Source organism: Pieris rapae, chromosome 18 (genome assembly GCF_905147795.1).
Source record: "Pieris rapae chromosome 18, ilPieRapa1.1, whole genome shotgun sequence".
Classification (NCBI taxonomy): Eukaryota; Metazoa; Arthropoda; class Insecta; order Lepidoptera; family Pieridae; genus Pieris; species Pieris rapae.
In genome coordinates this window covers 5,826,095-5,840,904 of record NC_059526.1, presented here as the reverse complement: position 1 = coordinate 5,840,904, position 14,810 = coordinate 5,826,095, and the positions used below count along the sequence as shown (strand labels likewise).

Here is a 14,810-nt window from a genome sequence, read left to right as displayed (position 1 = left end):
TAGGTTATATTTTGTATTGTCATTAGTCATTACCATTACCATAAATTTTCATCATACATTATGATGACTATTATTAAAGTTGTTATTTATGTATAGAAATCAGTTCAAGTAGGTCATTCATTTAAAGTCCTTCCTCACAGGTCCTGCCCATACATTATCAAGCGGAAAATTAGTGGGCGGACGTAAGCAGTTTACGACGCTTTAATGAACAAAGGTTCCTTTTATCGACACACTTTTTAATAAATGTTTATTTTTAATTGTCGTTATTTATAGAACAATAAAACAAAATCCTCTTTATCAATGAAATATCATACTCTCATTGAATATCGAATGACAGCACGGTACAAAACTGTCTCTTATTTACACCAGAAGTACACATTTAAATGTCTGAAAATTTATCCAGTTAAATTATTTACCTCAATCGATATTTTGAATGTGTTTCAGCAATCGATGATACAGAGTCCATGTTGTGATGAAAGTCTATTAAAATTTGCCACATGGATAATATCTATCACGATGTCTTTGTACTTATCTAAAGGAAAATTCTATATATATTATACGTTATAATAATATTTTAACATGTAATGTTAAAATATGTGAATAATAATAATCTTCTTGCAGATAACATAATATTTATACGAAATTATATATTACTAGCGGATCCGACAGACGTTGTCCTGTCTACACGTCTTTAATTTCAAAATTTCAATTTTTAATAAGCCATTTTGATGAAAATTATTATTCAAATGTTATGACAATATCTAACGATCCAGCACATGGTCACACACGATATAACACAATGATAACAAAACTTTTTTTAAATTTCGGGACAGACTAAAATTAAAATTCGAATATTATTTAAAATTTGACACTGCGATGGTAGCGCCGTCTGTCGGATCCAATGTAAAACATTCCAAAATCAACAACAACTAATAAATTGAAAATTAATTAAAAAAACATTGTCCAGCGGACAAATCCATCAATCTAAACCATTCCCAGATCCCCTTGAACACACACAAAAAATTTCGTCTAAATCGGTCCAGTCGTTTAGGAGGAGTTCAGTCACATACACACGCACACAAGAAATATATATATTAAGATAGTCGAACTAAAATATCTAATGGACTATAATATATATATTTTATAATCTAATGTTAGAAATTGAATGTCTAAAGAAAAAATTATCGTAATTAATTGAACCAACGTAGTCAAAAAACCTAGTCTAAACCATTAGTTTCATAACAAATCTCATAGTCTGGCAAGCAACGCAAATAAGGCTTTGAAAGTATGAAAATATTTTAACGCTGTGATGAGCAACAGGCAGTACTTTAACGACAAACTTGCCGAGTTGCTGTAATTAATTCCGAGCCCAAATTACCCAGTTTTCATTTGGCGTACTTTCAAATATTTCGTCGAAAGAAAAACGGATTTGTGCCATATTTTCTTCTCTTTAATCAGTCTTAACTTATTTAAGGTAAGGCTTATATATAAAAATTCTAATGGCCGTATTTACCTAACACTTTTGTAGTATACAAATTTAACAGAAAAATGAATATTACTTTAGTTGACTGATTTAGTTTTTATGAATAACGTTATAATGATAATAAGGTACGAGGCAGAATAAGAAGTTACATGAATACTTACTAAGTAACGTTGCCTGTTTGTTTACCCCAAGTACTATCACAAAAGTATCAGCCCCATATTGTGTCATTGAGTCACATTTGTAAGCCACAAACTGCGAAGCAGGTTTTAGGGTTTCATGTTTAAACTGCACATTAAATAAATTATTATATCCAACACGTAAATATTCAATATTTAAAATTTTATCAACCCACATATAAATAGTAATTAAAAAGTTATAGACAATTTAAAACTAATTTTAATAGTTTGGTCTCTGTGGCAGTATACCATTTGCCTTAAAGGCTGGCAGCATTTCCTCGCTGTATTGCGATACTTATTCGTTGAAGTAAGCACTAGCTCTGGTGCTATCTACCAGGCGCCAACCCCACGTCCCAAGAGTATCTACTCCAAATGGAACAAAAATCGAAATTGGAGGAAATACACGAGTCATTTATTATTTGCTTGCTCTGCGGCCGCAGTTTGCCTGTCTACCTATTTGCTTTAAAAAAAAATATTGATATTATAGATGTAAATTGTTGTAACTTTTGTATATCAGTTTTATATGAAACGTGCGTCATGATTTTGCACCTGCCGCAAGGACGTTTTGAATCCTTAAAATTGCGATTGCGTCAATTGACACCTTGGCGAATTAATTTTTTGGTATGGAATGTTGGTCTACGTATAAACTATATACATATTAATATATAAATTTAAGTTTTTTAATGCAAAGACCCGACAGACAAACAAACATTTATAAAGTTGATGCTTTAAAAACTATATTAGGTAGGTACATTATATGGTGAAATGTAGATAATATTGTTTGGAGCCTTTTACATTCGTACGTTTACGAGAAGGATTAACAGAGAACATACTAGAATAATATATTGCCAATATAATAAAAAAAATATATACTAAAGACAACAGACCAGATTTGAATGTAGTTTATATCAATTATAATTATTACAAAATTTTAATTAGCGCAATCTTTATTTGAATAAAGAATTCCACTTCTAATGTCTCTGGCCGAAACTCAATAAGATATTATCTGTACGAATAAAAGGACACTTAAGGTTCTATAAATAAAATTGGATCAATAATGGGCTTAACAGGAACGTACGTTCCTGTTCAAGTAAAGATAAAATCTGAATCCCGAATGAAAATTCTGCTAGGAATATCGAGATTTTTACGTTAGCTACAGGCCTCTAAAGGGATAAAGATAAGTTTATTTCGTAGTTAAATCACTGTTTAGCATCGTAGTTAAATATTTTTTGTGTTGTTAATGGGAGTAGATGTTTTTACTAACATTTGGCTGCGTTGGTATTGTCCGGTCCCGGAATTTTTATTTTTAACTACATATAATTGAAATATTATGTAATTGCAAGAGCCGCGAATCTGTTTTTTTAAATTATTTTAAACTACTATTGTAAAAGTAATTAATAGTTTCAAAATCTATAAAAATAAAATTATTTCAACGGTTCGAGTGCTCTATAGCATGACTAACGTGTCGATTGTATGTGCTCATTGAATTGAATGCCTCAGTTGAAGTAAGCTAGCGCCATCTGTTACCCTAAGCCGTTAGTTTCTTGTAGTGCAGTTTAGTCTTTTGTATTTAATATAATTAAATATTATTTATTTATGAAAAACTGTCTGCCAATATCAATGTGTTTAATTAATTACGTTATATTTTATTTTCTGATTTCAAACGTAAATTTTATTATGTTCTTAATTCAAAAAATTCTAGCCATAAAGCTACAGCTATTAACGGTCATTGATTTCTTCGTCCCTGATTTTCTTGTTCTTCATTTAAATGTCGAGCTCGATTCTCATCAATTCGAATTTCAAAGACTTTGATCTTGTATTGTTCTAATTTCGTCTTATTTTTAATCTCGTACTATTTTCAAAAAGATTTTGTTTTAATCATTGCGTTCGGTTTTTATATGCGTTCGAGGTCAGCATATAAAAACGATGTTAGTAATGATTAAGACACCGTAAAAAGTTGGAGATAATGTCTCATAAGATTATGTTTGCCTTAAAGCACGCGTAAGTATTTGAGGCCGTATCTTTTATGATCCGCCGTTCACAAGAAGTGGAACTCGTTTGGAGCCATGTCTCAGAGAGCACTTGATTCTTACTGAATGAATCTATTCAGATGTCAGGGATTAAGGCTGTGAAGTCAAGCGAAAGATTTCGCTTGTGTTTAATACATGACATCGACTTTAAAGTCGCGATATTCCTAGAATTGATTATAACGGGCCTTATGAATAAAATATATGCATTTCTTAGTGTCTTATTTTTAAAATTGAAACATCTAGAAGATCCTTGCCATTTACCCGACTTCAAAACTGAAGGGGTTGTTAATTAGATTTTTTTGTTTAACCATAGTAATTTTTATTTCACTAATGAAATATTATACGCCAGGACTGTTTTTTTAAGTGCCACGGGCCATGGACACTGACCTTGTCAGAAGGCTCGCAAGTGCGTTGCCGGCCTTTTAACAATGTGTACGCTCTTTTTTTAAGAACCCGAGGTCAAATTGGTTGGGAAATACTTCAGTTTCTATTTCTTCTTGCTTCATAAAATTAAAATATATGCGAAAGCTATGTTACCAAATTAAGCAGGTATGTTTAGCACCTGTTGATACTCTTGTAACTCTATTGAGGCGATGTATTTACGCTTTGGGGTTATTATAGCATATTAATGGGCTATTACTCGCGCTTCGACCTATTTCTATTGTTCTTTTTACGCCTTTCTGTTTATCGTGTATGTATTTATATCAGTTACTCATAAGTTCTGGTTTTAGAAATATTGTAAATTGAAACTCTTTTTTATTTAAACACTAGCTGCCCCCGCGGACTTCGTTTCTCCTTAATGAGATTGAACTGAGTTTAGTACAAAGAGACTGTTCGGTTTTCCGGAATGAAATCTTTCATTCTTCTTATAAGATCTTTTGTTCTGTGAATTTTTCTCTATATATAAACCTCAGTTCACATCATAAGTTTTTAATTAAGAAATTGAAAATTAGGGTTGATCGTAGAGGGTTGAAAATTTAGGGAAATATGTATTTTTTAATGCTGTAACATCAATTTTTTTTTATAGAACAGGGGGCAAACGGGCAGGAGGGTAAATATTATTAACCTAGTAAAAATATTGATTTTAAATGAATAAATGGAATATTAAAACAAATTAAATAGTTTGGTCTCTCTGTTGACCGGATTAATCGTTGAATTTTATGAAATATTCAATTTATAGACTTCTTATCTCTAATCTCCAGTACACCATAATTGTATCACAAAGAACGGTTCGGTGGCCGTCAATGCATAATCTTATACTAAGTCCTGAGTACATACCTCAATGTAGTGCTCCTTATTAGGACGAAAGGCACAAAATGACGTCAGCAGTAAGGATGTGGAGAAATTGTTAGTTTAGGAACAAAAAGAGGTTAGACTGATGCTGTACCTTGCCTTCACGCACAAAAACACTCTCTATCTTAATGGAGGACGTAACTATTGGCAAGAAATGCACAATAACACTATCTATAAAACTGCATCTTACTTTACCCAACTAAAGCTCAACAACAACTCATTAACAATGCGCGGATCAGCCGAGCTTAAATATTCTTAGAATCACCCTCATGACCCTCATAAAATTTTATGAAAATAAAATTGATTCTATTACGAACACCAGTAGGTACTACGCAGACAAATCTTTTGTCTTATAGATGACTTTTAAATCAAGTAGGTATGTGCCTATACAAAGGGCCGGAAGGTTGAGTTCAAAATCGTATAATATTTTTAATAAAATTAATGCACTGAACATGTTATGACGATAATTAAAAAGATTGTGGAATTGCATTTAAATTTCGTACATTTGAATAGCATAATACTGTTTTCACACAATTATACGTTATCTTTTATTAGCCTTGTTTTTGAGTTATTGTTACCCACACAAGTTAAGCTAAATAACCTTTATTAAAAAAAGTATTCAAATGAACTGCTCTATGAGATGCAGCAAACTAGTGAGTTGTCACAATTAATAATCATAAAAATATCATATAATCTGATATCGTTTAATATAATAGCGGAGGTACAAATTTACGCGCGTATGAATAATGAACAAAAAATAGCACCTCAACCTTATTTAAGTAGATAATTAACTCTGCTCTGTGTTGGTCTAAAACCCAGATTCTAAATTTAAATTATTATTACCTATGTAGTACGTTTTTCTTAAGACTAAACGCACACTCACACACTTACACACCTTTACATGTTATACAATCCCACACACACCCAGCCAGTTTCATAATAAGTTAATTGTCTTAGCTAGTTAAGTAGTATCTGTTCGTATATGGTGTAATCTGTTTTGTCTATTTTTTTAATTTAAAAATTGTAAAAACAAGAGACTAACCTGTAAATTGTAAATAAACTGTTAAATAAATAAATTTCTCTGTTCTATAGAATGAAGGTAATTAACCGTAATGGTAAGATTTAGAGTCAATACTAAACTCTTAACCATGACTGCCGTATGTTAAAATACTGTAGGTTTTCGACATATGGGCCGGAAGACTAATTGTCCTCAAACGTTTGCTACGGTTTGTCCTTTGTAAGACTCTGTGAATATAATGTTTCTTGGGTGATGTAATAATTATTCAATGACAGTCTATAACGCATGATGAATTAATTGAAACCTTCTTTGTCGGATATAGAGTTACGAACTATGGATCTTGTCTGTGGTATAAGGTTGTGACAATTTAATTTGTTGCTAACATACTCATAACACTTTGTTAGTATCATGTTTCATGTCCAGCGCCCTACTGGCCTCATTTTGGTCAATCGATGGTGTTTGCAGTGATCATTTCCATAACTGTTTTATATTATAAATAAATTTCGCCGTTAGAATGATTTTTGTATGAGTATTTTTGAAGTAGTTTTTCAGTCGAAATCTAGTTCTGAATACGTCAGTCGGCAGCTGGTTATACTTAAAAACTGCCTGGAAAAACACAGATCACATTAGTTTCATTCGAACAATTCTAATATAGACTGCGGTTATAGACTGATAGTCACAAAATATCTTGTCTATGGAACATCCAAAAGCGGACGGGGATCAATTCATCGATAAAACTATTCGGATTGGCAAGGAACACACAAAGAAATCAACCTGAACTTTACAAAAAATTGATTCAATTAATTTTGCAGAACACACGATGTTGAATTAATAAAAGTAAAATTTTTCCGTTAAATGAAAACGTCGATATTAAAGGTCGTATGAAGGAATCATTTAGGTGTTAGAAGCAATTATACCATTTATAGTATTGTATGCCACCCACATGCAAGCGGATGGAACTGTCCTGGTATTTTCTAACATAATGGAAACGTATAACAAAAACAGTCTACAGCGTAGACATAAAGTACTGTAGTAGAATTAGAAATGTACTGCTTTTAATCAACCTCGTTCTTAGTGAATGTTAAGAAATGTATTCAGACTTTTCTTTTTAGTACACACTAAGCATTGTATACGACCGGTGAATTTACAAAAATGTTGTCCTGTCATAGTGTGGTTTTATCAAATATATTATTTTCTAGTGTTTTAAGTATGTACACGATGAAAATTGTTATTCGTTAATTAACGTCAGAGATGGAAATGCGATGCGACGTAATTTTGGTAGCCCGCGCTAGTGTATTTTAAAATATATTTAATTGTACTTACGTATTAGCGTGACTGATAAAGTAATCTGTCATTTAACACTTTAACATGTTATCTTTGTGAGTAAATTACCCAACCTGTCGTGAAATACCTGTTTAATTCTACTTTTGGAGAATTAACAACAAAAATATTATATGGGGCATAAAATATAAAAAATATATAAACATTGAAATGTCCTTACTTTAATCATATTTATCGCCTGAAACGTTATTTAAAACATTCTGGGAGGCAAAAACTTAATTAGAATTCAAACGAAACCTAGACAATTCACGGTATTCGCTCGTGTTTATTATCTTCAGACTTACGGAACTAGTTTGGCAGTGCAATGCCCTGGTAACGTCTGCCAATAACACTATATAATTCGTAGTGTAATTATTGAATATACATTCTTTGGTTATTATAAAAATCATTATGCTTAAACCATGTGACATTCAAATAAGTTGATTAGAATAAGATATCAAAGTATATTAGCATTAACAACCCGTTAATGCTAAGAAAAAAACATTGCTCAATCAATAAATGTTCAATAAGCGTCAAAGGTCAAAATAACACGAAGTAGGTATCACCAAATAGTATCTATTTGTATTTTTTTACTTACGAGTACGCAGTTCTTTTATACTATGCCATGTTCCAATTTCGATTTATCTGTGGCGCCTATTTTGCGGCTTTGGCGCCAATCACACTTTTCATTGCATCGTTTTTCGTCGTATTTTTAAACAAACAAAATAATAAACGAAATAATAAAACCATTAAGTGACTCTGTGTGGTGTGTGGTGAAGAATTTCTTAGTGTAATTTTTGAAACCGATACTGATTTACAGTATCGGTTTGAGTGTGTATAATCTAATATAACCAACAAAAATGGATTTTTGTGCAAAAAATTCCTGATTTTAAATCAAAGATTATTTAATTGCAGGTGCGCGTACGCGAATTCTACATCGCGATGCAGCGTTGCCCCTACATCCACGAGATGAAGGAGCGGCTGCTTGGCGCACCAGCTGACGGAATCGAACGTGATAAAGATCAATCCCGTGATCAAGTGGATCACGCCCCATCCCCACCAGACAACCAGGTCGGCACCATCGTCAAAGTAAGATCATCAACATCATCATTCATTTTTTTACAACACAATATGTATGTTAAAAAACGCTGGTTAATTTTATTATGACAATACATATATAGATATAGAATTACTAGATAGACATTGTTAGTTATGTCTCGATCAGAAGTTTAACGTAGTACATGTAATTTTAAACTAATACCCGCTATAATTTAAGTTTATTAGTTAATATTTATAGTTTTTATGCGTGTATTACTTTATTATTAAAATTATTAAGTACTAAATTCGGTAAATAAAATGTAAAAAAATGTTTAATATAACACAATAGAATAAGTAATTTAATTGACTGTTTGGTTAATTCATCATTCATTATTATTATTTGTAGAGGCATGATATAGAAGAAAATTATCGCACGCGTTGCCTAGCAGATTAATAATGTATTTATTAATAACTAGCTGCTTCCGCGAACTTCGTTTCTCCTTAATGCCTAGCCTACCTTTTTAGTACATGCCAACATGGAACATTTTGCTATGCTACCCCCTTTTTTATTTTTTGGTTGATTTTTTACACCTTTGTCCGAAAATCCCTAATATCTTACGGAATCCTATTGTTGTTCAAAATTAAATATAGCCTATATTACTCGTGGATAATGTAGCTTTCGAATGGTCAAAGAATTTTTAAAATCGGGCCAGTAGTTTATGAGCCTATTCATTACAATCAAACAAACAAAGTTTTCCTCTTTATAATATTAGTGTAGATAAACGATCTTAGGACTTTAACAACAAGTTTGTATAGATTTTCTTTCACGTAGATTGTTGTTCTGGTATTCTTTGTAGCTGTTTCATGTATAGTCAGTATTTTTAAATACTATACCTAACAGAAGAATATATCGCCACCATCGCTTAGTGGTAAACGGAAACATATATCTTGGGTGCGATACCTGGAAAATAATTATTTCATGATTATCTTCTTGAAATGATCTACCAAACTAATGAGAAGAGTCTATTAACTGCAATGAAACAATAGCAATTGCATTTCGGGATAATATTAAAAAAAAATAAACTAAAAGATTATCGCAAAGCCAAGATAGAACTTTTCACAACGAAGTTTCCTTCCTGGCGTAAAACAAAAGAATGTGTAACTGTTACTCCAATATAGAAACTTCCTACAAATTAAAAAAATAATTGATTTTCAATTGTTTTTAGCTGAATTCCGACGGGTACGGATCACATACTTCGCCGGCACGCGCTCCACTCGTCACTGACGAGTGTGAGGTGCCGGCGGATGAAACTGATGCTCTGACACCCACCGAGGCAATACTGCGGTATAGAGCCTGCTGTCAGCCCAATACAAGACCTAAAAATGCCAAGTAAGTCTTTTTTATTTAAGTTGTTTTTCAGCTATTCCATGATTTTATTCCCTAAGCTTACATTCTCACGAACATGTGATTTTTTTTGTGTGAAAATTTCTGAATTAACTTTTGTAAAATAACAATCTTGTCAAAAGTAAATTCGGATGACTTTTTTATTTTCATAAACATGTGAAATTGCGTATTTATTATCTTATTATCACCTGTATATTTGCAATTGGTAAAATTTTTAAAGTACTTAATTATTAAAATTCTATTGATATGTAGACTCGACACGGAAATATTAATATCATTATATAAATAAGAAGTACATTTGTATAACTTATTAAATTTAGTACATAAACGTATGTTGCTAAGAGAGCACAATAACTGTAGGCTACCCTGAAACGAGTAGAAATTTATTAGAAAAGTTATTCTCACACAATACCCTAGTTATACAATTTTACTATTACTGCAAAAGCATAATTGTATGTATTTTAGACTTTGCTATTGCTGAGATAGGCAATATATAACAAGCCAATCAGTCAACACTTATAAGAGGGATTTTGATGAAACATTTTTGCGTTTATACGGGAATCTTAACAATTGGATTTGATACAATTTCGGAATTATAGTTAAAATGACCAAAGAGATATTGACTCTCTTATGGAGACACTAACTGATTGCTTCTCCAGGTAGAGTTAAAAACTCTACTTACTTTATTTCATGGCTCTAGCGTACCCTGGAGGAAAACATCGTGAGAAAACCGGCATGGCTTAGACCCCAAAAAGTCGTAGGCGTTTGTCATGGCCAGGAGGCTATACTAAGATCCTATATTTATATTAAGAAAATTAAATGACCACGTAAATACAGAAAGAAAAGAAGAAATCTTAAGTTCAAATGTAGCGCCCTCTTAATAAAATACACAACATTTCCCATGTAAGAGCCACTTACGTCGTTCTAAAACGAAGCACACTCGATGTTTCCCTCTTATCGTTCTTATTGATACTTTCGTGTTATATTGACCTATTAATCCATAGGGGACAAATTATAACAACCATGACCCGACAAAGAGTAAATTAAAAAAGGACAGGAAGCATCAATGCGTTTCCAGTCTGGACAATTAAATTAGTCGCATGCTGGTTCAAAACGTTTGGCCACGATTGTACATTAATTGATGCTATTTAAAAGTTAACAGAAAACGTGTTTATTTGATGTATCGTGTGACGATGACTGTACGCGATGGATTATTGAATTTTAAGGCAAAATAATATAATTGTAATAAATGAAATGCAAAATCGTTTATTTGTTAAGATAGTGGTGCTAGATAAATAAATTATAAAAATCCGCACAATCCAACTTATAAATAGGCATGCAAATGTCATATTAATTTTTATAATATCATATAATATAGACATTAACATAATGTTATAAAAGGTAAATGCAGTTATTTAGAATTGGTGTCAAATTTATGATATAATAATCAACTTCCCCATGAAAGAATTGCAAGTGAGTGATCTATAACTTCTGCTAAATATGCTATATTTAAATAGTATAGGACAGGACAGGACAGTAGATAGAATTTTAAATTTTTACCTTTTGACATCTCATAGTTTAATTTCTATTCAATTCTGAATGGTTAAGATTTTTATTGTTATTACTTCAATAGATCATAGGATTACATGTCTGTCTTTGATATTGTATAGGCTGTGCCTACTAAACCAAAAAATGTATTCCATTAGAACCATAGTTACTATAGATCGAATATGTACTGTGTAGTGACTTTAGTATACTTAACAACCATTGGTTATCGGCCCTTTTCAATGTTTATATTAGCGGAACCGACAAATGTTGTCCAGTACACATATCTTTAATACAAAATGTTAATGATAATTTTGGCACAATATGCTAAGAAACTCTAAATAAACTCTAATCAACTTCAAAACTTCAATTTCAGTCATACGTAACCATAGATAATATTATGTTTAGCTGTCAGTTACGTTTTGTAATACTATGTTTTATAAATGAACGGCAAGACTTATGCTTTGACTGATAATTTTTTAGTTTTTCTGTTTTTTGCGTTTTGCTATATCACGTTTTATGTCACGTCATACATAGTATGAACAGTCCAATTCTATAAAATATCCTATGTCCGTCTCCTAGTTCGAGGGTACCCACAAATTTTCAGCCAAATCGTTATGAATATAATATAGATTCCAAAGTCGAATCGTACCGTTCTTTAGACATTTAATGTTTTTAACTAATCAGGTATTTAATGGTAGCAGAAAGTCACACAGGCGAAATAATTTAGATACATATTAATTACCGTTTGAATTATTTTATTTTGAGTATTATGAGCTAAACACAACAAGTAGATCTTATATGAGTTTTAAATCGTCTATTATATCGTAGAAAATTACTTTTAATAGCATGCTATTATAGAATTACCATTGGGATTAATTACATTACGCAACACTTGTTGAATGCATTGTGATCTTAGAAGCATTGTTGCATCAATACTAAACTGTTACATGTTAAAATTTTATAATAATAATAATTTATTTTTTTGCAAGAACAAAAATATTATGGTTTATGTGTTATAATCAAACCTTCGCATATTCTGATCATATCGTCATCGATCAACAATAGTTATATTATTTAAACACTACAATATCACATTATTGAAATACATTATTACATTAACAAATTAATAAATGTTCACTCGTAATTATTATTAATATTGTTCTATTAGATAGAAAGTAATTATTAATAGAACAATATCACCGTTGACTTAAAAATATATATGTTTGTGAACGTTGGACATTCAAGGATAATATGTATGAATATGTTTCTAGTGTATGTATAATACAGGGTAAAGATAAAATTTTGAGCTTCTTCAAATCTATGCAATTATCATGTCAGTTTGCTCCACAAATTACTCTAATACAATTTTTTGAACTAAAACATTCGACTGAATTTCTGCAATCTATAATTCCGTAGTATATAGATGAAACATATGCATGAAACATTTTGTATGAAATACTGAATTCTATGAGGCATAAACCTACTTTTATTTCGATACAAAATAAATCAGCCAAAGTGCACCGTTTTTACTAAAATTCTCTTCTTTATCACAGCGTTAATACAATTGGATAAAAAGAGAAATAAGAGTGCAAAGAATTAGTAATTGCCTATTTAGTTTTAAGAATAAAGGGATTACGTATTTAACTTGAACGCCACGGCTCTAAGCTTTAACTTTGCCAGACAAAGATATATACAAAAATTAAAGATTCCTTAACCAAAAATCTAATCCTTACAATACAGAAGAAATCAAGCAAAAGTAACATTAAATATGGCTCAAATAGACGCTAAGTTCTACTTAGTCTAATTAGCAGTGGTATAAGATATGTCTCGCTAAAATCGTCGTTCCTACTCGAATCTTACGACATCTGACATATTAGAGCTAGTCTGTTATTATTGCTTAATATAACCAAGGAGGGTAGACACCGCTAGCGTCCTGCAAGTTTAAATTATGTCGTCTTACGATAATACTTCTTTTTCTTATACCATAAGTTGGAAGATTATTTTAAAATTTATCAAAATAATATTACAGAAAGAAACAACATCAATGCATGTGTGTGTGGAGTTTTTGTAATTTTATATAAATAAGAAAAATCATTTTACATTAGATTACCATTGCCCATTAATAAAAATAATAAATAATAAAAAGTTTCTTTATTTGACCCAACAAATACTACATTACATATAATTAATATTTATTTGTTTTTAGATTACGAAATATAAATAGTAATGTGATATAATGTTGGTAAAAATACACAACATGTTAATTCTCGACTCTATAATAAAGTTCTAGTTTAATATATCGTCACAAATAATGTTAACAAATTCACATAATGTGCCGATTCGAAATGCTATTGTGTTGTTTGTATTGGAGTTCGCCGACCCGTCCCACAGTTCCTATTCAATCAGGAGCGAGCATGCGCATCGCCTTCCATCCTTTGAGACCATTAAATGCCTTTTTACTTGTCCGACGTCTTATGACACACGTGCGTTCGCATTCTAATATGAATAATTAGGGTTGCAACGTAGACATGGAGTAGTACTTCAGTAATGGAGGCGTTTTGTTTGGAGTATTCAGTTGAGGCCGGGTCAGTGGGTCGCTCGCGCAGCCTCCCAAAGTTTACCGGGAGAGACGCGCCTCTATCGACCGCTTGCTAAGCTAGGGCTGTCTAAAGCTTTAATTTGAATTTGGGCTTTATCTTAACAACTCAATTACAGCATCTCATAATATAATTATAAATACTTAAATGGTGACTTTATACTTGTAAAAGAGAACGCTTTTAAAGATACTATTAATTTATGATTGCATAAATTATATGTGGACATTCTGTGTCTAATGCCCTTTGTACCTCATAATAACTGCCCCTCTCAAAAACCATAAAATCCGACCCTCTATATTAAGAGTACAATTTGATCGGAGGGGTGCGTTTGTCACCCCTACGAACTCCTTATGCGCGCAGCATCCATTACTGCGCAACTCTCGGCACACTCGAGCCGTGGGTACCGAGCTGCAGCCGCACCTTCTCGCTTCCGGAGCCTTTTTATTAAAGGAGCTCTTCGCGAATCCCACCCTTACCCTGTCCTTAATCCCAAAGACTCTTAAGATGCCCGTAATCTTGTGAAGTGTTCGTTTCACGCGATGGGTAAAGATAAGCACCAGCCCACCGAGGCTGAAGTGAAAGTGGCGACTGTGGAACTTGATTCGGTAGATAATATGGCAACGTTACCCGTGGGACAACATCGCCAGCAGGGTAGCGATATCGCAATTGCTGAGAAGCATAACAATGCTAATAAGGAGATGGAGCTAAAGTGCGTCCAGCCGAAGCCGTCGAAGAAGTACGTTCTAAATTCAAATAATAATCTATTATCGCGAATATTATTGATAGTTAAACTTTGTTTTTTTTTATTTCAAGTCAGAAACCTTTTAACAGGGCTCTTAGAATACTGTATATGGTGGACGCCCTTTTAAACCTTACTCAATACTCCTGATAATAAGTACTAT

The 14,810-nt window shown here is 32.1% G+C and overlaps 1 protein-coding gene across 11 annotated transcripts in view; it reads left to right on the top strand.

The window, feature by feature from the left end:
• Positions 1-14,810, top strand: part of LOC111001241 (proton channel OtopLc) — a 39,967-nt gene that overhangs the window by 16,254 nt on the left and 8,903 nt on the right. For 8 of the 11 annotated variants that reach the window (XM_045632129.1, XM_045632130.1, XM_045632125.1 and 5 more), the window contains 2 exons: positions 8,236-8,409; positions 9,585-9,748. In XM_045632129.1, coding sequence (XP_045488085.1) covers positions 8,263-8,409; positions 9,585-9,748 — 311 coding nt within the window. In that variant the 5' untranslated portion in view covers positions 8,236-8,262. Of the gene's footprint in view, positions 1-8,235; positions 8,410-9,584; positions 9,749-14,292; positions 14,645-14,810 lie in introns of those variants that run through there. The other 3 variants (XM_022271048.2, XM_045632132.1, XM_045632128.1) reach the window with 2 other exon arrangements.